This window comes from Lampris incognitus, chromosome 6 (genome assembly GCF_029633865.1).
Source record: "Lampris incognitus isolate fLamInc1 chromosome 6, fLamInc1.hap2, whole genome shotgun sequence".
In the NCBI taxonomy this organism is placed as follows: domain Eukaryota; kingdom Metazoa; phylum Chordata; class Actinopteri; order Lampriformes; family Lampridae; genus Lampris; species Lampris incognitus.
In genome coordinates this window covers 43957957-43985175 of record NC_079216.1, presented here as the reverse complement: position 1 = coordinate 43985175, position 27219 = coordinate 43957957, and the positions used below count along the sequence as shown (strand labels likewise).

The 27219-nt window shown below is 43.2% G+C and overlaps 1 protein-coding gene across 1 annotated transcript in view; it reads left to right on the top strand.

Annotated features, from left to right (window-relative positions):
* Positions 1-20077, top strand: part of LOC130114550 (immunoglobulin superfamily member 22-like) — a 44066-nt gene extending 23989 nt beyond the window's left edge. Inside the window, exons 12-25 of the mRNA XM_056282418.1 lie at positions 9543-9667; positions 10180-10321; positions 10667-10874; positions 11785-11873; positions 12013-12315; positions 14127-14300; positions 14739-14867; positions 15064-15360; positions 15502-15590; positions 16556-16748; positions 18400-18699; positions 18821-18969; positions 19567-19747; positions 19898-20077. Of these exons, the coding sequence (XP_056138393.1) occupies positions 9543-9667; positions 10180-10321; positions 10667-10874; positions 11785-11873; positions 12013-12315; positions 14127-14300; positions 14739-14867; positions 15064-15360; positions 15502-15590; positions 16556-16748; positions 18400-18699; positions 18821-18969; positions 19567-19747; positions 19898-19965 (2447 nt within the window). The 3' untranslated portion in view covers positions 19966-20077. The remainder of the gene's footprint in view (positions 1-9542; positions 9668-10179; positions 10322-10666; positions 10875-11784; positions 11874-12012; positions 12316-14126; positions 14301-14738; positions 14868-15063; positions 15361-15501; positions 15591-16555; positions 16749-18399; positions 18700-18820; positions 18970-19566; positions 19748-19897) is intronic.
* The last annotated feature ends 7142 nt before the right edge of the window (positions 20078-27219 follow it).

The following is a 27219-nucleotide window of genomic DNA, read 5'->3' as shown; positions in this document are numbered from 1 at the left end:
GTATCTATCTAGTCAAGTCACGTCACGTTTATTTGTCTAGCCCAAATTCAAAAGGTAGTCTTGAAGGGCTTTACAATCAGTGCAATAAACAACACTCCCTAAAAAACTCCACAAGGAAACATTATCAGGCATAGAAAATGGGAGAAACCTGAGGAAGAGTAGCAGAGGAGGGATCCCTCTTCCATGACAGACAGACATGTAATAGGTGTCAAATGCACAAAGTACACAAAAGTAACAATTATAATGTTCCAACAGAAATTACACACAGAGCAAGGTAGTGTCGAATATATTAATACAGTTAATACATAGATTTCAGCAAAGCAAATTTCAATGTATTGGTTAATAAACATTGTGAGGAGAGAGTGCAAGGCATATTTGGTGAATCTGTGACTGTTCAAGACAATGTCAGGCAACCCCACAAGAGCTAGCTTGACCCTGCTCCACAAAGCCATTCAAGTGGAGACCTGGAGAGAGAATAGACTTCACAAAAGGCAGACTTCATACACACGGCATTCACACAGAGGGAGAGAAAGAAGTGATGAGAGTGATGCCGATCAGTCATAACCAAAACAAATTATGCAAAAGCAATTATAAACAAGAACAACACAAATGATAACTTAGAGTGAGAGAGAGGCTGATTCCATGGTCATCAGACAGTCCATAGAAGAAGAAACTTGGCCCTGAAAGAGAGAAAAGAGAGAGACAGAAAGAAAGTGAGACAGAGGGAGACAGGCACAAAACGAGCACAAAACATGGGAACTCGTGCTCATGGCTGTCAGAGATACAAACAGAAGCTTATAGTGATGTGATGCTTTCAGAAAAGGGTTTAGGAACATTCTCGTTGGCAGGACAAGACCAAGAGATTACTGCTAAAACCCTAACCCAAAACAGGATAATTATGACAAGGCTCAGAAGGAAGTCAGATTAACAAAGTAAAGTAGAAAGGTAATAAGAAAAGATGGGTATCAGTTCAGATTTGAAAGAGTCTACAGAGTCAGATTCTCTGATGGTGGCTGGGAGATTCTTCCAAAGAAAGGAGGTGCGGTAAGAGAAGGCTCTGCAGCCTGCAGACTCCTTTTTAACTCTAGGGACAGAGAGGAGGCCAGCACTTTGAGAATAGAGGTACATAAGGCTGTATATGATCTGATAAATATGGAGGGGCCAGCCCTTTAAGTATATTATTGGATAATAGTAGCGCTTTGAAGTCAGCTCTAGCATGAACAAGGAGCCAGTAGTGAAGGGAGGCTGGAATAGGTGTGATATGATAATTTTCTTTAGATAATATTCTAGCAGCAGCATTTTGAACCAGATGAAGGTTTTTAGTGCTAGCATGTGATAGGCTGGCTAAAAGGGCATTGCAGTATTCTAATCTGGATGAAACAAAGACATGAATCAGGATCTCAGCATCAGCTAAGGCAGTGGTTCTCAAACTTTTTCTGTCATGCCCCTGCCCCAATAAAATGGTGACAAAATGGGCCAAGTTTAACTTTATTTAAATAACATCAAGATTATGAACATTCCTTTGACTTTTCTTTCAGTAATTTCTGTTGTGCAAATAACAAACGCAAGTTCCACTTCAACTTTATGAAACCTCTTTTTGTGATATTTGTCACTAGATTGTTCCATCAGTCTGTGTGCTTTTTCAAAAACAGAGAAAAATGAACAATAACAATAAAGTTCAATCTGTGCAACAACAAAAAAAGAACAAATGTGGGTATTTGGGAAAAATTATGAGCAAGTCAATTTGTCAGAGCTCGTCTTATCACTGCATTAGTGGCTGCAATGAGCCTGTTTTGCACTGCACATCTTTTCAAAACAGGGTTGCAGGCTTGATACTGCCACTCTCAAGTCATGCTTAATGTTGAGCTTAGATCTGTACTTTGTTTTAAGTGAGGCAACAGCAGAAAAGCTCATCTCAAAGAGATAGGATGTGGCGAAGGGAAGCAGAATACCCACAGCCCCTCTGCCCTATGAGTGGATAACTCCCTCTCCACACCAAGCCAGAATTCACTCAGTGTCTGAGCTGTAAAGCTCAGCCTCAGGTTGGAGTCAGATGTCATCTCGATGAACTGGTCCTCTTCAGCAGAGCTGAAATCAGCAGGTGCTGCTGCATTGAATGGATCTGTCACCCAGTCATACTGAGCACTGTTGTTTAGGGGAGGTATTTTTGAAAGAATCCTCTCAGGGGAGAGATGTGCTGCTTAAAACATGGAATCACTGTGGTGGCTCCAGAATCACTGGTTTCAACAAATTCACTCAGATTCTCAAATAAATCAAAATTTCCTTGATCAAATCACCTGCCCCACATCTCAAGCTTTCAAGTGAATGCGCTGATCTTGTCAGCCAGATGAGGAAGGTGTTTGTCCCTGCCTTGAAACGGAAGATTTAATTCATTCAGCTTTCCAAATATATCGCTGAGATAGGCCACTTTCATCAGAAATTGTTCATCACTAAACTTGCTTGCAACTTCATGCACACGCTTCTCCTCCAGAAACACCTGAATGTCCTCTCTGAGCTCAAAGACTCACTACAGCACTTTACCTCGCGAGAGACACCTAGCCTCGCTGTGAAAAAACAGCTGAATGTTCAGCTCCCATCTCCTTCAAGGTGCAGAGAACAGCCACACTCTCAGGGGTCTTGTTTTGATTAAATCGACCACGCTAACAACATCAGTCAAAACCTCGTTTAGGTCAGGGCTAATCTGTCTTGATACTAGCGCTTCTCTATGCATCCATTGCGCATTTGGCGAGACCCTCTTAATTAGTGCCTGCAATCCCTTCGTTTTCCCTGCCATGGTCCGTGCACCATCCATGCAAACGCCCACACAGTTCTGCCATTTCAGCCCATGTTCTGTCAGGTAACAGTCAAGACGCCTAAAGAGTTCATCAGCTATCGCTCTACTTGGGACGCACATGCAAAACAGCAAATCCTCACACAGTGACTGACAAGACAAAGTGAACATTAGCAATAAACAAGCTGTCTTTATTGTTGTCAGTAGCCTTGTCCACTCATAAGACGAAATGTTTGTCTTTCAGTTTTTCAATGAGTTGTTCTTCAAGGTCATTTGAAATGTTGCTTATACATCTTGCAACTGTATCATTGGACAGGGACAGCCTTCAATTTTGCGGCGCTTGTCTCATCAAACATAGTTGACACCATATCTAAAGCCGTGGGATGTATGAGTTCCTCTGCTATTGTATGTGGTTTCTTGCACAGGGCAATTCTGAATGCGACTTTGTATGATGCCATTAGTGCTTTGTTGTTCACTGATTAAGCTTTTACAAAGCAATGTTCCTGTTGGCAGTATGCACCAAGTTTTCTCTGAAAGAACTCGAGTGGCTTATTGATGTGACTGGGGTGTAATGTCTCTAAGTGTCTTCTTAATTTGTTTGGTCTCATACTATCAGCTGCCAGAGTTTTCAGACATAAAATACACTCTGGTCTCTCCTTATCTCCCACCACATTCCCTGTGAATCCAAGAGCAAGATAGGCTTCGTCATATTTTCTTAACTTGGTTTTTGGTTGATTACCATCAGCTAAGCGCTTTGTCTTGTTTGTCTCAGAAGAATCTCCTCTCTTTCTTTTGTGCCTGTCAAATAGCTCTCCATTCTGTGAAGCTACATACTCTCTGTCTCATGAAAGCATATTTTGTTGATTGTTCAACAGTGAAAAAGATTCCGACGTCAAAACAGTAGTCCTGCACTATATTCCCCCCTGGTCACGCGCGCCCACCCTGTCATGCCTCTGTGCTCCCCACGCACCACACTCTTTGAGCTAAGTAAGGACTGTATAGACTGAATTTTAGCAATATTTTGTGGGTTGAAAAGACAGTCTCGGGGATGTGAAATTCAAAAGATAGGGATCAAGCAAAAATAACACCAAGGTTTTTGGCTGTGGAGGTGACAGAGTTGTGACTTGATCATATAGATGACTTTATCTAGCAGGGCCGATAACCAGCATCTCACTTTTTTTTTCTTCAAAATATAGTAGTAAGATGTTAGATAATAATAATAATAATAATAATAATACATTTTATTTGTGGGAGCCTTTCAGAGCACTCAAGGACACCTTACAGAACACAGTTTAAAAAAAAAAGCAGCACTGCATCAGACAGGTCAGCACGGTGGCACAGTGGTTACCACGGTCGCCTCACAATAAGAAGGTCCTGGGTTCGAGCCCCGGGGTTGTCCAACCTTGGGGGTTGTCACAGTTCGTCCTCTGTGTGGAGTTTGCATGTTCTCCCCGTGTTTGCATGGGTTTCCTCCGGGGGCTCCGGTTTCCTCCCACAGTCCAAAGACATGTAGGTCAGGTGAATCGGCCATACTAAATTGTCCCGTGTGTGAGTGTGAGTGAGATGGCCTGGCCAAGGTGTCTTGCCGCCTAATGATTGCAGGGATAGGCTCCAGCAACCCTGAGACCAGGATAAGCAGTTCGGATAATGGATGGATGGATGTATCAGACAGCATAAAATCAAAACAAAACAGATGACATCCAATTTTTCACTGCAGACATGCATGCCTCTAACTTTCTGATATGCTAGTTATTGTCTGACTTTACAGGTAACTACAACTGAGTATTATCCGCGTAGCAGTGGAAATTTATTCCACAGCTGTGTATAATTTGGCCAAAAGATGAGTTGCAGATAGAGAACATCAAAGGACCAAAAGCTGAGCCCTGGGGTACACCATATTCCGCTGTAGAGAATTTAGATGCAACATTACCATGGAAGACACACACACTGTGTTCTGTCAGATAAGTAAGCCTTCAGCCGAGCTAGATCCAGACACCTTTGTAATTCTGAAGGTGGTTTGAAAGTATACTGTGATCAGTGGTGTCAAAAGCTGTGCTAAGATTGAGTAGCAGTAGCCTCGGGCTGGATTTGGAATCCATAACAAGCAAAAAGTCATTCACCACTTTTGGGGTGAAGTTTCAGTGGAGCAACAGGCTCTGAATGCTGATTGAAATGGTTAAAAGAATTGGTTGTTGTTGGAAAGATGGCCAAAGTTGTTTAGCTAATACTCTTTCCAAAGTGTTCAAAAAAATAAAGGTAGGTTGGACATTGGTTTATAGTTATTGAGAACCCCTGGATCAAGGTTTGGTTTCTTTGAGAGAGGTTTAACCATGGCAGTTTTAAAAATAGCAGGAACAATGCCAGAGGAAATAGACTAGTTGATTATATTTAGCACTGGGGGTCCCATGGACAGCCAAAGTTCTTATAAATAGTTTTGAAGGAATGGGGTCAAGGAGGAAAGTAGTATGTTTGGCTGCCAGCACCAGCTTGGACAATCACAGAAAGTTGAATCATTTCATCTGGACACAACTTTTATTGCTACAGCTTGGGCAATGTTTCCAGTGTGACAGTCTCAAAATGTGAAAGTCTGACAGTTATTACAAGAAATTTGCATCACAGGGTCTGTAGATAAATTGCTTATTTTGTTTCTAATATCCTCAAATTTACTGCCAAAAAATCTGAGTCAAGGGCAGTAAAAAGGGAGCAGTTAGTAGAAGGTTGCTCTTGAGTAAATGTCAAAAAGTGTCAAAAAGATATCTAGGGTTGTGTTTATTGACATTCATTACTACTACTACTACTACTATTTTCGGCTGCTCCCGTTAGGGGTCGCCACAGTGGATCATCCGTTTCCATTTCCTCCTGTCTTCTGCATCTCCCTCTGTCACACCAGCCACCTGCATGTCTTCCCTCACCACATCCATAAACCTCCTCTTTGGCCTTCCTCTTTTCCTCTTCCCTGGCAACTCCATATTCAGCATCCTTCTCCCAATATACCCAGCATCTCTCCTCCACACATGTCCAAGCCATCTCAATCTTGCCTCTCTTGCTTTGTCTCCAAACCGTCCAACTTGAACGACCCCTCTAATATAATCATTCCTAATCCTGTCATTCTTCATCACGCCCAGTAACATGTTTATTGACATTCATTAAAGAAGTAAAATATACTGCTTTAGCCACTGACAATGCATGCCTATAATTTAACAGTCATGTCATGCGAGGTGAAAATATTCACATTTGGATTAACGCCATTTCCGCTCAAGTTTCCTAATGACCAGTTTAACAGCATTTATCTTGTCAGTAAACCAAGGTGTCGATTTTCTTCTTTCTAATTTTGGTCATTAGAGGTGGCACTGACTCAAGGAGATTAGAAAGAGTTGACGGGGCAATATGATGAGTCCTGAACACATTGGTGCCACAGCTGCAAGGACAAAAAAGTGCTGCCTGAAATTTGATAAGAAAGTGGTCTGACACAGTGAATATAAGAGGCAAGAGGGCCAGATCAGAAACAACTACAACACGTGCTAGATCAGATCAAGAGTGTTGCCACTGTGATGGGTAACTTCATGCACATACTTACCAAAACCAAAGTTATCAAGAACTGCCGAAAGCCGTACAAAGAGGATCAAGTTCAAGTTTCACTTTATTGTCATATACACTTAAAAAAAGAAGTGCCATTTACCTTCCAATGCAATGAAATGCATATGCCCTGGCTCTCTCAGCCCTTAAACTAAGAATAAGGAAATACTAAATAATAACAAAAACAATAAATAAGAAATCAGCAATCCCACAAAATAGGGCATCCGGGTGGCGTAGTGGTCTATTCCGTTACCTACCAACACGGGGATTGGCGGTTCGAATCCCTGTGTAACCTCTGGCTTGGTCAGGTGTCCCTACAGACACAATTGGCCATGTCTGCGGGTGGGAAGCCGGATGTGCGTATGTGTCCTGGTCACTGCACTAGCGCCTCCGTTGGTCAGTCGGGGCGCCTGTTCGGGGGAGAGTGGGAACTGGGGGGAATAGCATGATCCTCCCATGTGCTACGTCCCCCTGGTGAAACTCCTCACTGTCAGGTGAAAAGAAGTGGCTTGCGACTCTACAGGTATCGGAGGAGGCATGTGGTAGTCTGCAGCCCTCCCCGGGTCAGCAGAGGGGGTGGAGCAGCGACCGGGGCGGCTTGGAAGAGCGGGGTAGTTGGCTGGATACAATTGGGAAGAAAAAAAAGGGGGGGAAATTGACAAAAAAAAAAGATTTATGTATGTTTTCACCAATTTTTCAAAGCATTTCATTCATGAGGTCAAAGCAACAGGTCTGTAGTAATTAAGACAGGATGTAGGTGAATTTTTGGGTACAGGCACAATAAAGGTTTTCTTAAAGCATGTAGGAACCACACATAGTGACAATGATACGTTAAAAATGTCTGCCAAGACATTTGCGTGCCTCCATCGCTTGATGTGTTACCTCGTTGAAGTGAGTGGCCAACAAGGTTCTGTGTATCCAGAAGTGAAGTGGTGGTGTTGGTAAAACCACCTGGCTAGGGTTTGTAGTCCATTATTGCTTGCAGTCCCTGCCCCATGCACCTGAAGTCCCCGCTGTTGTAATGCTGTTGTAATTTATCCCGGTATGATAGCTTTCCTCAGCACGTACGAGGCTCCCTTGTACCGTCGTTGAACTCACCAAGGATTAAGATAGTGTCAGTACAAGTTACAAGGTCTGACATAAATTCCATGTAATCATTTTAAAAATGTGGAGTAGGACCCAGGTGGCCGGTAAAGTACAACAAGGTAACATGACATGAGTCCATTTATCTGGACAGAGCTGTTCATGACTGTTGCAGAGGGATACATGACTCGTGCCTCATAAAATTTGAATTTCATATCAAACTTAGAACCAACCGAGATTGAAGATGGAGTTGAAAATTAGTGCAACACCCCCACCTTGTTTGGTGGCTCAAGGGGCATGAGCATTACTATAGTGAGGGATCATTTATTTCGACATCTCTGATATATTCTCTGCACCATTGCACTTCATCGTCTCTCATTTCACCTGTATATAGTCAGTCCTTGTGTATATATCTGAAGATCGTTGTGTTGTAGTGTTGTTATTCTATGTTAAGTACACCGAGAGAACCACGAAACTGGAGTAGAATTCCATATATGTGCAAACCTACATGGCCAATAAACATGGTTCTGATTCTGATTTAATGGTAAGAAAACATGGATTTTAGCCAAGTTTCACATAAACCAAGCATATCAAAACTATGCTCCAAGATCAAGTCATTTACCAGTACCGCTTTGCTAGACAATGATCTGATATTGATAAAGCCAATTATCAGGAGCTGTGTGATGGATGAGGTACTTCTCATCGGAGTAAAGTAGCTGAGGGTAGCAATAGATAAAAAGGCAAATACTAATATGATGTGATGAATACAATCACGAAGAAAACATTTAGCACCATCAGTGCAGCAAAACTGGTCGTGGTAGAGGACATTCTGTGATTAGGCCTGCTTACACGTTGAGGAAAAGACAGAGTCATGATTTGATGAGATGTTTTGTGATATGTATTGCCACTGCCAGAAGTAGATACGTATATGTAGTAATTAGATTGTTGTGGTTAGCCTTTGGTGCGCAAGAAAATTTACAAATGACACGGCGGAGAAAGGAGGCAGTCTCAATCTGGTAAACTACACTATCGATCTGATGACCTATGCTATCGGAGTTGACCTGGCTCTGCATATTAACTGAAATAGTAGACTCCAAACCAGCACTGAAATTGTGCCTAGCAAGCTCTCTAATTGCCTGCAACCTGCCGTGCTTTAAGTCCATGGTGTCAACCCTGCTGTATTTCTATACAGGAATATAGATATATTTCTATACAGGAATATAGTGGCACCATCCCCAGTAGGGTGGAGGGCGTCTGCTTTCAGCAGGTCGGGTCAGCCTCAGAAGGAAGGCTTGTTATCTAAAAATACAAAGCCCTGCTCTTTGCAAAACCGAGCCAGCTGTTGGTTCAGAGAAACTTGCCTACTATATGTCTCATCATTACCCCTCACAGGCAAAGGACCTGATAAAATTAATCCATGCCGACTCATCTTTCCAGCGAGGTTGCAAGTCCTGGCTGTTTTTCTTTACGACCTCAGATTGTCTCATTCTAACATTATTGGTGCCAACATGAATAACATGTCAGCTATCTATCTATCCATCTATCTATCTATCTATCTATCTATCTATCTATCTATCTATCTATCTATCTATCTATCTATCTATCTATCTATCTATCTATCTATCTATCTATCTATCTATCTATCTATCTATCCATCTATCTATCCATCTATGTCTCTGTATCTATCTATCTATCTATCTATCTATCTATCTATCTATCTATCTATCTATCTATCTATCTATCTATCTATCTATCTATCTATCTATCTATCTATCTATCTATCTATCTATCTATCTATCTATCTATCTATCTATCTGTTTATCTGTCTGTCTGTCTGTCTGTCTGTCTGTCTGTCTGTCTGTCTATCTATCGATCGATCGATCGATCGATCGATCGATCGATCGGTCTGTCTGTCTGTCTGTCTGTCTGTCTGTCTGTCTGTCTGTCTGTCTGTCTGTCTGTCTGTCTGTCTGTCTGTCTAATTGTCATTAGGTAGTAATTCTCACTAATGATGATTAACTATATGGATATTGACCAAGTAATACCCCTTAACAGTATATGATTCTAGCCTCTTTCTTTATGGTGTTACCAGAGCGTTTTGCGACTGTGAAGAATGGACTGTCGGATGCTCAGTGCCCGACAGGCTCTCCTGCAGAGCTGTGTGTCGTCCTTAATGATGAGAAGGTCGATGGCGTGTGGCTTAAAGATGGAGTTGAGGTAAGACCAGGAAAAAAATTATTGGTACTTTGTGCACCACTGTGTCACTGTCCAGCTAGTTCTGGTGTGCCTTGTCATCCTATTTCATAGATCTCACATTTTTTTTCCTCATTTATCAGAATCAAATCCAAAGTATTGGTTAACTTACTGTCATGCATGGTTATACTGCATTGGTGCTTTTGTGAATCCGCATCCCAGACATCCATTTGAAATGAAACAAGAGAGTCACCGGTGGTTTTTGTGTCAACACTTTCACCACCACCTAACAAAAAAAAAGTCAGTTTTTAACAGTTTCTCTTAGTTTTCTCAGGAAAGTCTTACCCAACAGTGACCATTAATATGAGCAATTACAGGAGAATTAATAAATTGAACATCCACGGATGAGCAGTTGTCTTTGATAGAAAGTATCAAAAAGGACACCTGTTCCTTTGTTTATTTGTTTACAGGTAACTCTACTGTAAGACACATTATCAACCAGTCTTTTGCTTTGCTTTCTGTGTTATCTCTTGCAGATTTCACAAATGAATGCGGTGCACGTGGTCAAACAGGGGGCAGTCCACAAGCTGGTCTTCCCTGGGGTGACTGATGCCCACCAGGGCAAGTACACCTTCAGAGCTAAAGGGGCTGAGAGTGAGGCGTCACTCAACATTGCAGGTCAGGATGTGTGTGTGTGTGTGTGTGTGTGTGTGTGTGTGTGTGTGTGTGTGTGTGTGTGTGTGTGTGTGTGTGTGTGTGTGTGTGTGTGTTTGTGTGTGTGTGTGTGTGTGTGTGTGTGTGTGTGTGTGTGTGTGTGTGTGTGTGTGTGTGTGTGTGTGTGTGTGTGTGTGTGTGTAGGGCAAAGGTCTATGTGTGTAAGTGTATAGCTGTTCTCAATGTTTGATCAGCAGAGCAATTGTGTACATGATTTCACTCAGGTAGATAATATTACAGTCTTTGCAATCCCTACCCAATTCTTACACCACCCCACCCCCCACACACACACACACACACTATTCCCAGATCCTCCTGAGATGGACTCCACAGTGCTAGAGATGCTGAGTGCCCAGCCTGTGACAGTCCAGGCGGGCCAAACTGCTACCATCAAGATCCCCTTCAAAGGCAAACCCATTCCCAAGGTGACCTGGTACAAGGATGGCCTGGAGGTGATGGAGGATGAGAGGACCAAGGTGGAGCGGACAGCTGACTCCACGACACTAGTGATCAGCAGGTTGGATGCAGAGATAACAGTGCCATCCATAGTGTGGTTGTTGTTTCATGGCGCTGGCGTTAATGTAGTATGTGTTGTTGTAAAACATTCCTTTTTTTGTTTAATATGACAAGGACACATAGTGTCATAGATGTGAAGCACAACTGATGTGTGACCTTGTTGTGAACACAATACAGGATCCATGTCTTCAGTTTGTGATTGGGACTAGGCCTACAAATGAGTGCACATTTTCAACTGAACAGCTAACATTACATATTATTTACATAATATCCTGATTTGATGCTTAAATAATATTGTAAAATAGGGGCGTCTGGGTAGCGTGGCAGTCTATTCCCTGGCCTACCAACATGGGGATCGCTGTTACCTCCGGCTTGGTCGGGTGTCCCTACAGACACAATTGGTCGTGTCTGTGGGTTGGAAGCCGGATGTGGGTATGTGTCCTGGTCGCTGCACTAGCACCTCCTCTGGTCGGTCAGGGCACCTGTTTTTTTTTTTTTGGGGGGGGGGTAGCGTGAACCTCCCACATGCTGTGTCCCTCTGGCGAAACTCCTCACTGCCAGGTGAAAAGAAGTGGCTGGCGACTCCACATGTATCAGAGGAGGCATGTGGTAGTCTGCAGCCCTCCCCGGATCAGCAGAGGGGTTGGAGCAAGAGTAGGGTAATTGGCCGGATACAATTGGGGAGAAAAAGGGAGAAAAAATCCACACAAAAAAAAAAGAAGAAAGAAAGAAACATTTGGGGACATTAAAGGTGATAAAGCACGTCTTGCTTATCGGTGATGATTCTGAGAAAATCCCAGCTCATATTAAACCACATGGGCAATAACAACTGAAAACATTTGCCAGTTTTATTACTAATGAGGATTGTAATGTAAATTTTAAAAAAAATGAAAAACTGTGTGTTTATCCAGTTGTGCAAGAGAGGACAGCGGTGCAGTTATGCTCCGCCTGAAGAGTGCCTGTGGCACCGCTGTGGCCAGCCTACACCTCAGTGTCCTTGGTGGGTAAAAATCTGCGACACATTTTGCATTATGTAAAAATATTTTCAACTCTACAGCAACACTACTAGTTTCGACTTTAACTTTAATGTAAAATAGCAAAGCAATGGTAAAAAAAAAAAATCTGCTTTTTTTTCTTAGACCACCCCAAGCCTCCTCAAGGCAAGGTTGAATTCCTGGAGCACTCAAGGAAGTGTATTAAGATGAAGTGGAAGGCTCCCCGGGACAACGGGGGGAAACAGGTGACCAGCTTTGTTATTGAACGGCGTGTGGCAGGTAAGGTGGCATGGATCAAGGTGGAGGAGGTGGACAGCAGAACCACAGCCTTCAATGATGACAAGGTGGAGGAAGGCCAGGCTTACCAGTATCGCATCAGGGCCGTCAATTCCCAAGGAGCGAGCGACCCCCTGGAGACAGAGGAGGTGTCCGCCGGGGAGCCCATAGGTGAAAACTGGTGTAAATGTTTCAGGAGACTTTCCGGCGGCATCATAGTTGTTGTCATTCTCATCATCATGAGGATCATCATCATCAACCATATCTCAACATTATCATCATTATTACTGTTATTGTCAATGCTACAGTCCTGAAGATTTACATGTAAAGCAAATGTCCATTTTAACAATTCCTCTGGCAGGCATATTAAAGGCAAAAGCCTAACAATGAATTTTCAGGACACAGACACTTGTGTAATTTCCCATTTCCACATTACCGTTGGGTAGAAAAGATGATGCAGGGCAAAGTGTTTTATGTTTTCACCATAACAGCCAAATGTTGAAGAATGAGGAAGATATCAGCATTATTTTTTTGACCCCCCCCCTTTTCGCCCCAATTCTACCCGGCCAAGGCCCTGTGATGAACTGGCGGCCTGTCCAGGGTGTCTCCCCTCGTGGCGCCCAATGACTGCTGGGATAGGCCCCAGCATCCCTGCGACCCTGAGTAAGGATAAGCAGTTTGGATAATGGATGGATGGATGTATCCAGTCAATTACCCCACTCTTCCGAGCTGTATCGGTCGCTGCTCCCCCCTCTCTGCCGATCCAGGGAGGACTGCAGACTACCACATGCCTCCTCCGATACATGTGGAGTCGCCAGCCACTTCTTTTCACCTGACAGAGAGCAGTTTCACCAGGGGGACGTAGCGCGTGGGGGAATCACGCTATTCCCCCCAGTTCCCCCTCCTCCCGAACAGGCGCCCCCGACCGACTAGAGGAGGCGCTAGTACAGTGACCAGGACACATAACCACATCTGGCTTCCTACCCACAGACACGGCCAATTTTGTCTGTAGAGATAGATGCCTGACCAAGCTGAAGGCAACACGGGGATTCGATCCGTTGATCCCCATGTTGGTAGGCAATGGAATAGACCGCTATGCTACCCGGACGCCCGATCTCAGCAAATTTGAAGAAGAACCAAAGTTGTTGTGGCTAAAAAGTAGATGAGGAAGACTAAGTTGGTAAAAGATCTTTTCCATGAGATACTAATATCAATTGCTATGTATCACCATCTTTAGGATTGTAGCTTTAATCAGGGCAGAGCAGTAATTCAATATTATCATTTATCATCTTTCCATAGCGTTGTATCGGGATGACATTCGTATATTGTCATACCATTATACACCATTTTATTGTCTAAACTAGTTATAATGAGAATCTGTTACCCACAATTCCTCACAAAAACATCAAAAATATTTTAAGGGAAAACTAATTTTGGTTTAATATGCTTTACATTAGCAAACAGTTCAATGTGAGGAACCTCAGTTCGATTCTTACACGTGGTATTTTTGCATATGTAAGGAAGTATTGTGATATATCGATATCATGTAAAATTTCCCATTATCACCCTGATAATATTTTTCACATGTAGCTTTTAGTAACATATCACATGAAAGATGTTGCTAAAAGCAAAGGTGTATGTTTTAAGAGTCCGAAGGTGAGCGTTGTCATCATCATGATTCTCTTCTTCACCATTATCATCACCATAAACATCACATTCAGCATCAAGGTAAAGAAAAAAGTGTTAGTTGTCGGTCAACATCGTTCAGCGTCTACATATATATATATGTATATGTATATATATATATATATATATGTGTGTGTGTGTGTGTGTGTGTGTGTGTGTATATATATATATATATGTGTGTGTGTGTGTGTGTATGTATATGTATGTATATATGTATATATGTATGTATATATGTATATATGTATATAGTTTTTTGATATGGTCCTGACTCCTGATGTTTGAATCCACATACTCAGAGCCTCCAGGGGTGTCACCCCAGCCCCAGGTCTCTGACATCACCAAAGACACCATGACAGTGAGCTGGACCTCCCCAGCCCAGGATGGAGGAGCCCCCATCCTGGGCTACATCCTGGAGAGGAGGAAGAAGGGCAGTAACATATGGGTCCAGGTCAACAAGGAGCTGCTCACAGGTCAGACACATTGCTGTGCAGGCTATCATGTCTTTTTTTTCTTTTTTTTTCTTCTCATTCGTCAGGCGATACAGATTTTTAATATCATTTCACTTTTTTGGCATGATTATCAAAAGTGTTGGTCCCTTCCTAGGTTTAACACTGGTATGTTTTGTCCTCCGAAGACCACATTTGAGATAATTGCTGTTGTTTTTTCTGTCATTTTCATGAGCTGTTGTTTCAGCAACACTGACATGTATGTGTATGGATGTTTTATATTCCTTTCTCATCAGATCTAAGTCAAGTCATATCTTATCAAATGATGGAGAAAAAAAACACGTTAATCACAGAATGTCCTCTACCACGACCAGTTTTGCTGCACTGATGGTGCTGAATGTTTTCTTCGTGATTGTATTCATCACATCATATTAGTATTTGCCTTTTTATCTATTGTTCCAGATACTACGCGTGTGGTGGATGGGCTTCTGGAAGATGTGGAGTATGAGTTCAGAGTGTCCAGTGTAAACCGAGCTGGAGCAGGAAGCCCCAGTGCCGTTTCTAACACCGTCCTAGCCAAAGACCCCATACGTGAATCCTTCACTTACATCTCTTATCCATGCCTCACTCCCTCACTCTTTGATTTTTATTATAAGTGTCATCCAAGCTATAAAACATTATCGCCAGCATACTGTGCAACATTTATAGCCCAATTAAAATCTGGTCTTTGACATGCTACAGTAAAAGACTTATGGACCCACATTGGGGTTTTTTTTACCTCTCCCAGGAGCCCCTGGCCTGGTTAGGAACTTGCGTGTGTCTGACTCCTCAAACACCTCCATCTCTTTGAGCTGGGGACACCCGGAGCAGGGAGACGAGCCCTCGGGCTACATCCTGGAGGTCTGCTCTGAAGATGCAAAGGAGTGGACCAAGGCCACCAAGATCCCCATCGCCAGTGCTGCCCACACCGTGGTGGGACTTCAGGAGCGCATGAAGTACTTCTTCCGTATCCGAGCTGTCAACGAGGGAGGGGTCGGGGAGCCCACCGAGCTTGAAAAGGGCGAGTTTGCAATGCCCCCGCCTGGTGAGTAGGCCAACATTTCCTTAGAGGAAGATTTCATTCTCTTCTACTTTTTCTGAATTTAAATTCAGTCCAAATTATTTCTTCTCTAGTCTATACTGAATCAGTATTTTGATAACACATATGTGACTGTTTCTGGTGTAGTGGCCCCCAGGTTTGACCTGCAGGGGAAGCTGAAGAGCCAGATGATGGTCCGTGCCGGGACAGCCTTCTGCCTTCACTTCAGCTTCTTCGTAAGGCCTCCATAAATCTATAGCATTATTCCTTATTTCTTGACTGTCGCTCGGCAACAGGTCAACAGAGAACATATCATCGCGGTCAGGATAAAACCACGTATCTACAGAGGAGCCAACTTGACCTTACCTATTCATCATTTTTTAACAAAACAGGCCTTGTAAAACACTTTTCATTTGTCTAGGAACATTGAAGCATTCACAAGCCCTAAGAGTACATATACGTTCCCTTTATATAATAAGGCAAGGCCAGGCCAGTTTATTCATATAGCACGTCCCTATAGTACATCTCCCACACAATGGCAATTCAAACTACTTTACAAGGCCAAAAAATATAAAAGATAAGGAGATTGTTTAAAAAATAAAAAATAAAAAAGGAAAATAAAAGTGCCAGGGAGAGCATCGCCTGATAAACTAATGAAAGGCACAGGAAAATGAGAGTTTTTAAACTTAGATCAAATAAAAAGAAAATTACTAGATTTGCAGATATGTCATTTTCAGCTAACAGCAACGATATGCAGAACTACAATGTGCAGTGTAAAATATGCTGCAGTACATATGCCTGTCTCTCTCTCTTTCTCTCTCTCTCTCTCTCTCTCTCTCTCTCTCTCTCTCTCTCTCTCTCTCTCTCTCTCTCTCTCTCTCTCTCTCTCTCACACACACACACACACACACACACACACACACACACACACACACACACACACACATTCACAAATACCACAAATGCTCGTGTCCTTCTCCACAGAACAACAAGAGAACAGTACAGGGTACAGAACAGAACTTGTGGGTTGTAGGGGTCCATGTTTCTTGCTCAAGGACATTTAGTCAGATGCTCATTAGCAAGGGGGTTTAAATCCAGGCCGTCCAGTTGAAGAACACTCTACCCAAACCACCCTGCTACCCAAATCATACCCAATAAAGCAAGCCTCATGCCCCTTTCCCTTGTCTCTCATCTTCTCCAGGGCTCTCCATCCCCAGTGGTAACCTGGCTCAAAGATGGCATCCCCACCAATGGCAAGGAGGTGATCACCAAAAGCAAGAATCACTCGCAATTCCTCATCTCCTCCTCCCAGCGATCGGACTCCGGTGTGTACCGCGCCCACCTGAAGAATGACTACGGAGAGGCCCACTATGATGTCAATGTAAGGGTCACAGGTAAGGGATGAGAAGGTTTGCAGCTCTGGGTTGTAAATCTGTTTCCTTCTTCTGAACAGCTGAAGCTTAAATCCATGATTCCCCTGATCTGTCCCTAAGGAGGGGCAAAAGGACTACAAGCAAGGTGTAGCAGCCATTGTCACTTGTATGCCATCAACTCAGCAGTTCCCACTCTTGTAAAAATGGCATCCTCCGACCAAAAGTCTAATGTATTACAAACTCCATCAACCTATCAAACAGACATCGCTTCTGGTGCGGGAAGATGGCGACGGGAATCCACGTTCGCAGCAGCCTCAGCCAGTACCGGTGTGGGAAGATGATGGCATGAATTCACATTTGCGGTGGCCTGACCCTGTACCGTCGATGCATGTCTGCATCTAAATTTTGTCTTCGTTTGTTGGCTGGAAGAGCTGGCGCGGGATCGGCTGCAAGAGCTTGGTCTGCTGCGCTGTGGGCCCAGGGACTGCGGCCTTACCCGGAGCTGCACCCGAGAAGGTAACACCGAGGGCAGTCTGACAGGACGCGGAAGCGGGGCAGATTAAGCTAACTGCTAGCCCATGCAGACCGGCAGTTCCGCTAACACCGAGGACGGTCTGGCGGCGGCTTCACCTGGCGTTGACTGGTGTTTTTGATGTCGTTGTGTGGAGTGCGGGGAGGTGTGTCAAGGGTGTCTGGCTGGGAGAGCTGGTGCTGGATCGGCTGAGAGGGCTTGGTCTGCTTTGTCTGGTTGCCACAGGGACCACAGCTCCTGCCTGGAGCTGTGCCTGAGGAGGGAACACGGAGGGCAGTCTGACAGGATGCGTAATCGGGGCAGGCTAGGCTAACTGTTAGCCCATGCAGACCGGCGGTTCCGACAGCTATCCTGGCTGGTGTTTGTTCCCTTGGACAGTGATTCTTTTTTTTTTTGGTTTGGATATGTTAGTTTGAATATGTGTGTTCTTGTAGTTCTTGAATGTGTTTTCATCTGTATGTTGCACTGCTGTGGGCTGGGGGAAACGGCATTTCATTTCAGGAATCATCAACATTTATTTCCCCCAGCCCACAGCAGCGCAATACAAAGAGAAAGACACTCTCACTTCATGTGTGCAAGTACACGAGGCGAAATGACAAATGAAGTGTCCCTGATTCCTGATTCCTATATGGGAACACTGTTCTGTCGTAATTTTGATTGTAAATTTGGTAGGTTACCTGCCCAACAGAAGCATTGCAACATCATCATCACATTTCAATTGGTTTTCCTGGTTAGAGATGTGTTTGGCACTGCACCAGCGTTTGTCCCACCCAGTTCAACATTTCAACAGTGGTACATGGAAAGTGTCTCCAAGGATGCTAGTTAGTAACCTAAACATGTAACCTCACTCCACGATCCAGATGGATAAAATAACTATTTAGTAATGGAGAAAAACCCTTGATTTCTGCTTACAGTTACAAGAGGGTCAATCTGAAATTAAGCTGTTTCTGGAAATTAGATTTAAGAAACTCTGTTAAAACCTTTGTCGAACCTTATGCATCCCTTTAGATATGTTTTTGCAACTCTCCCCTTTCAGGGTGTTGACCCTGAAACCTGGTTGTCATAACTGTACTGAGCTGAAGTAATGATAAAAAAAAAATCCCTATCCTGTCTTCTCATCTACAATTCTCCTTCTGCCAGACTTCCCCCGGCCTCCGACCAACCTTGGCCTGCTGGAGGAGGTTCCTGGAACAGTGACATTGCAGTGGGATCATACGCCTGACCTGGCAGAGGATGAGGGAGCCCATTATGTCATCCTCAAACGAGACACCAGTACCGCTTCCTGGTTCACTGCCGCGGAGCGTGTCTTCAGCCGCAGGTACACCGTTACTGGATTGCTTCCTGGGAGGAAGTACTACTTCCGGGTCATCGCACAGAATTCCATTGGCGATAGTGACCCGCTGGACTCAAAGGAGCCCTTTATCATTGCCAAAGAGAAAGGTAGGAGAGGAAGCACTGGATTTCAGTGTTGTTACAATTTTAGGTATGTGAAAGGAATGTTTCTGCTGATTTGTGTGTGTGTGTGTGTGTGTGTGTGTGTGTGTGTGTGTTTGTCCCCAAGAGTACGTCAGCAGCCTTGTTCTGAAGGAGTACAGTCCACCACCACGCCAGGTGAAACCCTCTTTTCTCCTGCCTCTGAAGGACCATGCCGTTCGTAGAGGACATGACTGCACCATGAGCTGTGCCTATCAGGGCATGCCGACTCCACAGGTATGTCTGGTGTGGACTACTGAGGGTGGCATCCTATCTGTCATAAACCTAGGGTGTGTTGACATTTTATTGATATTCTAGTTTTGTGATCTGTTGATATTTTAGGCTCAATTCTATTTTGTTTTGTGTCGTCCTCTCGTTTTTTTGTTTGTTTGTTTGCAGTTCATCAATGACAACAATAATAGTACATTATAATAACAATCATCATCATGAATAATTGTCAGACCAACCTGCATCATATGTAGGGTACCTCTTGTAATTAACATGATTTTGCCCAAATTACGTTTGCAACTCTCCGCTGTTCTTTTGTTTGGTTGTTTTCACAACATCAACAATGATAACAACAACGGGGCATTCACATTCAGACATATCTGCATCATATGTTTGGTACCTCATACGTAATATGAATAACATGATATTTCCCAAATATTGCTCACAGCTCCCCTCTGTTTGTTTGTTTCTTGTTGTTGTTTTTTTCACAGTATCAATAATAATAACAGTTCACCATTAGGATAATCATTGCATTCAGATGAATCTGCATCATCTATATGGTATCCCTGTGTGATAAACATGATATTGGCCAAATGATGTTTGCAGGCCTGCTGGTATAAGGGAGAGGAGAAGATCTCAGAGTCCCCTCGGTTTTGGCACAGCACAGCTAATGGAGTGTGCACCCTCGTCATCCCCACCTGTGCAGCTAAAGACAGTGGCGAGTACACACTGGTGCTGGAGAACCCACTGGGCATGGCCAAGTGCTCCTGCAACCTGCTGGTCTTTGGTTAGTATAGAAGAAGGATTAGAGGATTAGGAGACAGGTTGGAGATGGAGAGGTTAAAACCAAGAGGTCTTAGGGGGACTAAGGTTGAAGGAAGGAAGTTGCTGTGTGATTCCCCCCCCCTCCTAATCTGTGTTCTGTCTTGTTTTCCAGATAAGGATGACATGAGCCTCCTGGACAGTTTCACCGATCCTGCAAAAAAAGAGAAGCTCATCTTGTAGGCTACCTGTGCGAGGGCTGACTTCTGCTGTTGCAAAATTTACAAAAAAGAAAAAAAGAAAGTTTTATTTACCAAAGATGCGTTCTGAGTAAGCTACTGCCATTTCCACAAGTTTCAGCTGCATGGTTAAATATATATATATATATATACCTGGATTTGTACACACTTCCTGTTTTCCGTTGATTGTAAAATGTTAGTAAAAAGAAAAAAAAGAAACAAAGAAAAAAGAAAGCTGGAAACTGATTTCGCGATTGTAATGTCATCAAATCCCCACTCGTTTGCTTGACTTATGTAATACAGAGAATGACCACCAGAGGTCACTGACTCGCATCCTGTTCATTGATGTGCTGCTCAATGAAAGGATTGTTTTATCACCCTTCGCCTCACTCACTGAAAGATATTCTCTCTTAGTCATACACTCTTCTCCTCCTACTATATCAAGTGGAAACCTTCATCTTTTCTAAGTGTCTATTTCAGCTGTTTGTTGCTGAATAGACTAAAGCTTTCAGACTTTATTGCCAAGCGAACCGAGTTGCCTGGGATTCACCAAACGAAAATAATTTTCTCACAGCAAATGAATCAGAATTTAACTTGAAATGTAAAACACATGGTTAGGACCTGCTATCACCCCAAAATTGATTGACCGGTCTCTGAATACAAGACCAATGCTAAACGGCAACCAATTCTGAGCTTTTAATAGTTTCCATTTGTTTACATCGGCAACCTTTGTAACCACTGGAATAAGAATTGCGCATATTTTCAATGAGGATCAATTGAGAGGGAAACAAAATGCTTATTTTTAATCTATAACTCAAACCCTTCAATTATGTATGTGAATATACCCATTTTATAAAGTCAATTAATCTCAGATTGGGCCATATACACTTCACCTCACATGTTTAGGCACTTTTATCAGAGTTAGATAGTCAAAACGCCTTCAATTATGACCCCTAAACAATGTGTTCGTGCATTTACTTAAGATAAAACCTCCCATTAAGCTCCAGCGTGCAGGTTTAATATACCTATTAGCCTCTAGATAGGCACCACTTCAGGGTTAAACAATCCTGCACATGATGCTCTTGACTGTTTTCCCTCAAGGGCTCTTTTACTCTTATCCACTGAATTGAAATGAAGCGAGCGGGTGGTCTGCTAGAGAGTAGCCAGACGGCCCAAGAGGCCGCAACCTGTCTCCATCTTGACGTCACAATGCTGGCTCAGACAAACTCCATTTCTATAGTGCCACCAGAGGACTCAGCTGCATGGCCAATCGGGCTGCCAGGATCACGTCAATTAAACCCCATCAGGCAATAAACCTACGTCAATGGCACCTTCCCCCTCCTCACTGTGAAGCTGAGGGACATTTAGGCTGAGGAAGCTTGGACGGAAATGGCTAAATGGTGTCTGTCGGTGCAAAGGCACAGGAAGGCTAGTTGGGGTTTTTAAATGAAGCCAAGAAGCAAGGTCTTTCACATCAATTGTCCAATATTCTTATCTTACCTTATCTATTCTTATCTTATCTTACCTTATTTATTATTATCTTACCTCCTCTAATCTCAAAACAGTGGTTTAGTGAAGGGATCACGAGTTTAGGTGCGTGATCCCTGAAGCCTGTTTCTTTTTAGGAGTTTGCCTACCTTTTTTAGGGCTGACAAATCTTTATTACATAGATTCAAAGTAGGCTATACGTCAAAATAAACAGCATCAAACCGATGTAACGTATAGAAAACGATGTATTTCAATGGGAACATACATAAAATCATGCTTTTCTGAAAATCCTGACTACAGTGGTAAGTGAAATTTCATTTATATAGCACTTTTAAAATCACACAATTACAAAGTGCTTTACACTTAATACAGATAATACGAGTAAATACATAAAACATTGGTAGATGGTTGCTTAATGATGATCGCTGACTTGAGGGTCGTCAAGAGTTTACCCAGCTTTTCACGGACCATTGCATGGCTAAATGATTAAATATAGACAGCAAAAACAAGGCTTGAAATTCAACAGGATAACATGGACTTTTTATATCTGTCCGCTTATCGCTGAATATTGGCAGTGAAAGAAGTGTTTGGCGTTGATGCAAAATACTGTTTCCTTCTTCTCGCCGCCACTTTCTGTCTGGCAGTCTCTATGTCATGTGGTTATAACTCGTCATTTCACTTGAACTGCTGTCTGCAGTAATGAAGCCGGCCTTCTTAAAGAGGCAAAGCACAAAAGCGAAAGGCTAAGAGAGAGAGAGAAAGAAAGGAAAGTGAAAAGGAGACAGGAGGAGGAAGGGAGAGAGCCACATTAGGAAGCTGGATGAGTTCCCACAGGGCTAAAGGCTTCTCAGGGGAGATTTTTCACCACAGCGAGACAATGAGGTGTAATAGAGCAGTCACTAGAATAGTGCTCTTTTTTGTCCTCTCTTCGCTAATGGTGCTACAGCTGCTGGGGGGCGAACAGGTTCTCCAGAGACATGCAACACTGATTTCTACAAGCACACAGACATGACAAAATGGCACACACGGAAGTGGGCATTAGTTACTGGCAAGCAGGCGTTAAAACATGCCTGAATTGGAAAGTGTACAAGGTGTTTTCTGTTGATTTCGCTTTTTTTTGTTTTTTTTTTTTGTTTTTTTGTCACTATACAAGCTGTAACAATAGATGCAGCTGACGTTGTATAATTCAATTTATGGTTGGGTGCCACGAAACAACCATGGACATTTTAAATCTGCACCACTTTGGTTTTAAAAGAGCCACAAACGAGACGGGAAGCCACCCTGATGAAGTTGCATTGCAATTGCATTTATTTCTCCGTTAGACATTCACATTCATAGCAGTTTGACTACGGGAAAAGAACAATTTGACATCAACTGTTACAAACTAAATGAATTCACCAAGTGAAAGTTGAGGACAAAAAAAGGTGCACTAATGCAATATATAGAATTAAAAACAAGAATGAGAAATAAAACCTCAGCATTCGTCCATAAAATGATGTAAGCTTCATCATTACAATGGCCCTTAAGTGAAGATCACACAAACCCAGTTTCCCCCCCTGTTGTGATTGGGGGGTGGGGGGGCAGTTTGGGGGATGTCTTCTCAGAAAGAAAGGCATAACACCTTCAAGGAAATTCCATACACAACGGCTATATAACATTTCAAAAAGCAATTAATGTTATCTGTATTTATCCTCACACAATGAGGATTCACTCTTTTGTGCTTCAATCATCAACATCAAAATAACACTGTCATCAAATTAAACCAATTCCAGCGATACGCTTTCTCTTTCAAAGAAAAGAAAACCATTCGAAAAAGGAAAGAAGAAGAGAAGAGCATAGAGTTAAAGTGATACGCTGTACACAGCAATCCTCTTTTTACACAGACTAGGGGCTAAGATTAAGAAGAAACAACTGGCCTTACTCAGACTATATACGTATCTGGGGAAGTACCGGAAGTAAACAAGTCGCCATTACTGCGGTGGCATCTCCCTACAATACGCGTGCATTTCAATGCAAGCTGTCATAAGAAGTGTACAATTTTCTACTGTTACCTTTATGTTCTATGCAACGTCTCTTTTGATAACGATGTCGAGGAGTTCGGGAAGAACCTGCGCAGTTGTCAGCTGCTCCAACAGTGGTGGCAAACTCCCCTGTCTGAGACCATACTCTTTACACTGATTCCCTGGGCGGGCAGAGGGCCAAGATGTTCACCAGATGTGGATCAAGAATATTAACAGAATGGACTCTTGTCCCCAATAATAACCGCACAGTAGGTTTTGGTTAACCAACGTTGATCTCAATTCATCTGGGGTTAGGGTTACTACACATGCTGCCGTCACTGTCAGCAGCGCACAAGAAAAAGGTATGGATGGAAAACCGCTCATTCAAGGAAAAGTGCCAAAACTAAGAGGAGCGCGTGAAACCACAGCCCCTACACACAACAGCTACCAGTTCCAGTCTCATCACTCACGCACACAGTGTGGGCCAAACCATGTCCATAGTGGCCTTCCACAGCCCTCTCATGTCCCTTTGTCTGCCTGCACAAAGCCTACAACAACGGGGCTGTGCTGGAGGGCGGAGGTAAAGTGATGCTCCTGCTAAACTTGCCATCTGGGGGACGACATAGCAGCTCACGCAGCTGATGGAAGAGGATTCTTCCTTGTGTGTCATATTTCACCTCCCCAACCCATGGCCAGCTACAGTATCTCCCAACAAAAGCCCCCCCCCTTCCTTAATGAAAGACACCTGCCCCGGTGACAGCAATCTATCTTCAAAAACGATGGGTGCTTGATATATGATAGGGCGCCTACGCAAGCGAGTCTAGAACTGTGTAGCATTTCCAATGAGATGAGTTTAGTGGGGGGGGGTTTATCAGTTTTGTTTTTTTTTGCTTTTTTGTTATCTGAGCCAGCAGACAGATGAAACACTCAAGCTACTTACAACCTCCCCCCTTTAAAATCTATATTTAAATAAAATTTAAAAAAATTCCCCAGATTGGCATAATTAGTCATACTTGGTTTAGCTAATCTGGGATTTTAGTTTGTGTATTTCTACTTGTTTATTTATTGCCTTGCAGGCCACCAAACATTTGTCACTTTTCTCATAAACCCAACTTCAGTATCCAAAGTCATAGAGATTCGCTAGAGTCGTGGCCAGCCAACAAAAATAATCTCTTAGGAATACAGCCTTTCTTTTGGCATCTAGCCATTTGGACATTGAAAAAACAAGCTGGGACTGTTTTTTTAATAGGGGACAAAGAAAGTATTGCTTACATAAACCACCCACGTGATAAGGCTGAGCAAGAAGACTCGACTCAATCCTGTCATTCCCTCATACTTGAACTTCGGGCTACATAATGGGCTGCAACTCTGCCATGTTACGCAGCGTCTCCGCTTCCCCCCCACTTCCCTAAACGCTGATGTAAAACAGCATGGCAGATGAGTGCAGGCCTCTCTTAATGAGGCCTGTCACTCAGGCTGTAATGTGATGCCGGTGAGGCGGATGAGACAGGAAAAAACGGTATCGGGATGTCGATTCAGACTAGCCTCGTGGTGCCAAAGTGCTTTAGTGACAAATGAGAAAACTGAATGCATGACAAGACAGTCGGACAAATAGACTGACCAAGCATTTCTGACTAAGTTGAAACATTGTGCTGACAAGCACGTTGTGAAGCCAAAAGGAGAAGAGGGTATGACCATCTGACAAAGCACTATTCAAGAATAACCATTTGGGATTAGGGTACATGAGAACCTTGTGTAAGACTGTGCGATGATGGTGTTAGTTTTTTCTCAAAACCGTGACGAGTGTCAACACCCTGGTCTACCTGCAGATCTGGCAAGGTGTGCAAATCTGGCTGATGTAATGCATAAACATACACACGGGTATGTGTGTGTGTGTGTGTTATGTGTGTGTTGTGTGTATGTTTGTGTGCTGCTGACAACTGGAGGTATTTGACCCAGCAGAACGAACACATAACAACTGCTCTTTCTTTTTCCATGTGCGTTTGTTTTATCCAGGACTCTAGCCCTCACAGTGATCTCCTCAGCAGCCAGGGCTAAAGACCAAAATAGTACAGTACATGATATATGGATGAGTTTTGACTGGCAACACAGAAAGGTAAAGTCAAACCAAGAGTGTTTCCCTTTGACACACCTTTGTTCATGCTCGAGTAAGATCCACATTTTTCATAGCAACAGAAGAAACACATTGTGTTTTTGTTTTTTGTTTTTTTCTGGTGAACTGACTATGAGTTGTGTTGGTTATGAAGCGACATCAGAAATGTTATCACATGTGCAATATGTACAGTTGGAGTCAGATCTTTCCAGCAATGGAAATGAAAATATGAACAAAGTTTTGTAATGTAATGTAATTCATCAGTTTGTATCTTGCAAAGATCAGAACCGAGAGAATTACAGCTTAAGGAGCTGAGCTTCACGGCAATAACTGGCCTCAAAGGGAGCCTTCTTGATAATGAATTGGGTTTTGAAGCATGGAAGTCACAGAATTCTCCGGAGCAGATGAACGTACAGAGCCTCAGCACATTCTGAGAGTACATGACAAACATATAGTGGTGTATCTTCGATAAGCACTTCCATCTGGTTTCATGGTCAGCTATAGTGGTTCACAGCAATTCAACGCTTGATGTTAATTTTGATTTGTCACGAACATAAAGACACCGAAAAAAACAGTAGGTGCAACACACACTCACACTCAAGTATACTTACCCACAGGCATGCTATTGGTTATGCCTCTTAAACGTTGAGGAAAAGAAACCGAATTGTCCGTTCTAACACACTGTGACAACCGTGGGATGATGGCAGGACAGCCAAAAAGCAGGAGGATTGCAGTGAGGAGAGGAAGTGTGATGGAGCTGTGCAGCGCTGTAGGACAAATATCTACACCGAGTTAAACAGAACTGATTTTGCTGTTGATTAAAGCTGATCGGGTCTCGTGTGAAAAGACCTAATTGGAATAATGGAATAACTGTTAGCTTGCTCTGAAAAGCCAGTTCCCTTTTCTCCCTTCTTCTTTTGGAAACCCAAATATATAATGTTTGTGTTTGTTTGTTTGTGTGTGTGTGTGTGTGTGTGTGTGTGTGTGAGAGAGACTCTGTAGAGCTGAACACTGTTGATGTACAGACACTTTCTGCCCTTTCCGTTCAAACAAACACACCACGGTCCGTGGCCAGTGACCTTAACGGGTTGTCTAAATGATTCCAGTAACAGGAACCCCAGCAACCTTTTCTAATAACCAAACCAGCGGGAGCGGTAGGTGCAAGATGTGTGTACGCGCATACGTCTGTCTGGGGCGGAAAGTGATGAATGCTGTGGGCAGACCGAACACGGGGAAATGCCAGAAAGACATAATACTGACAGACGGAGCAGCTGTTCTGTACGGCAATCTTTTTTTTCCCCTCATAATAATAATTTATTTCCCCATAATAATGTCTATAACACCTCAGGGGTGCTTTATGTGGCAGTGGGAGTGCCTCCAAAACAATACATCAGTGGAAAGACTCCAGCTCCCACATTATAAAGCCTCCATCGCTTACCTAACACAAATGCAAGCCTGTTGGATCGGCACAGATACAAGACACTGCCTCTGCTCAGCAGGGACGGCAGCAGTCATGCTATTTTTCCTTCTCTATCTTCTCACAGCTTGATTCCCCCCCCCTTTTCTCCCCAATTGTACCCAGCCAATTACCCCACTCTTCCAAGCTGTCTCGGTCTCTGCTCCATGTGGAGTCACCAGCCGCTTCTTTTCACCTGAC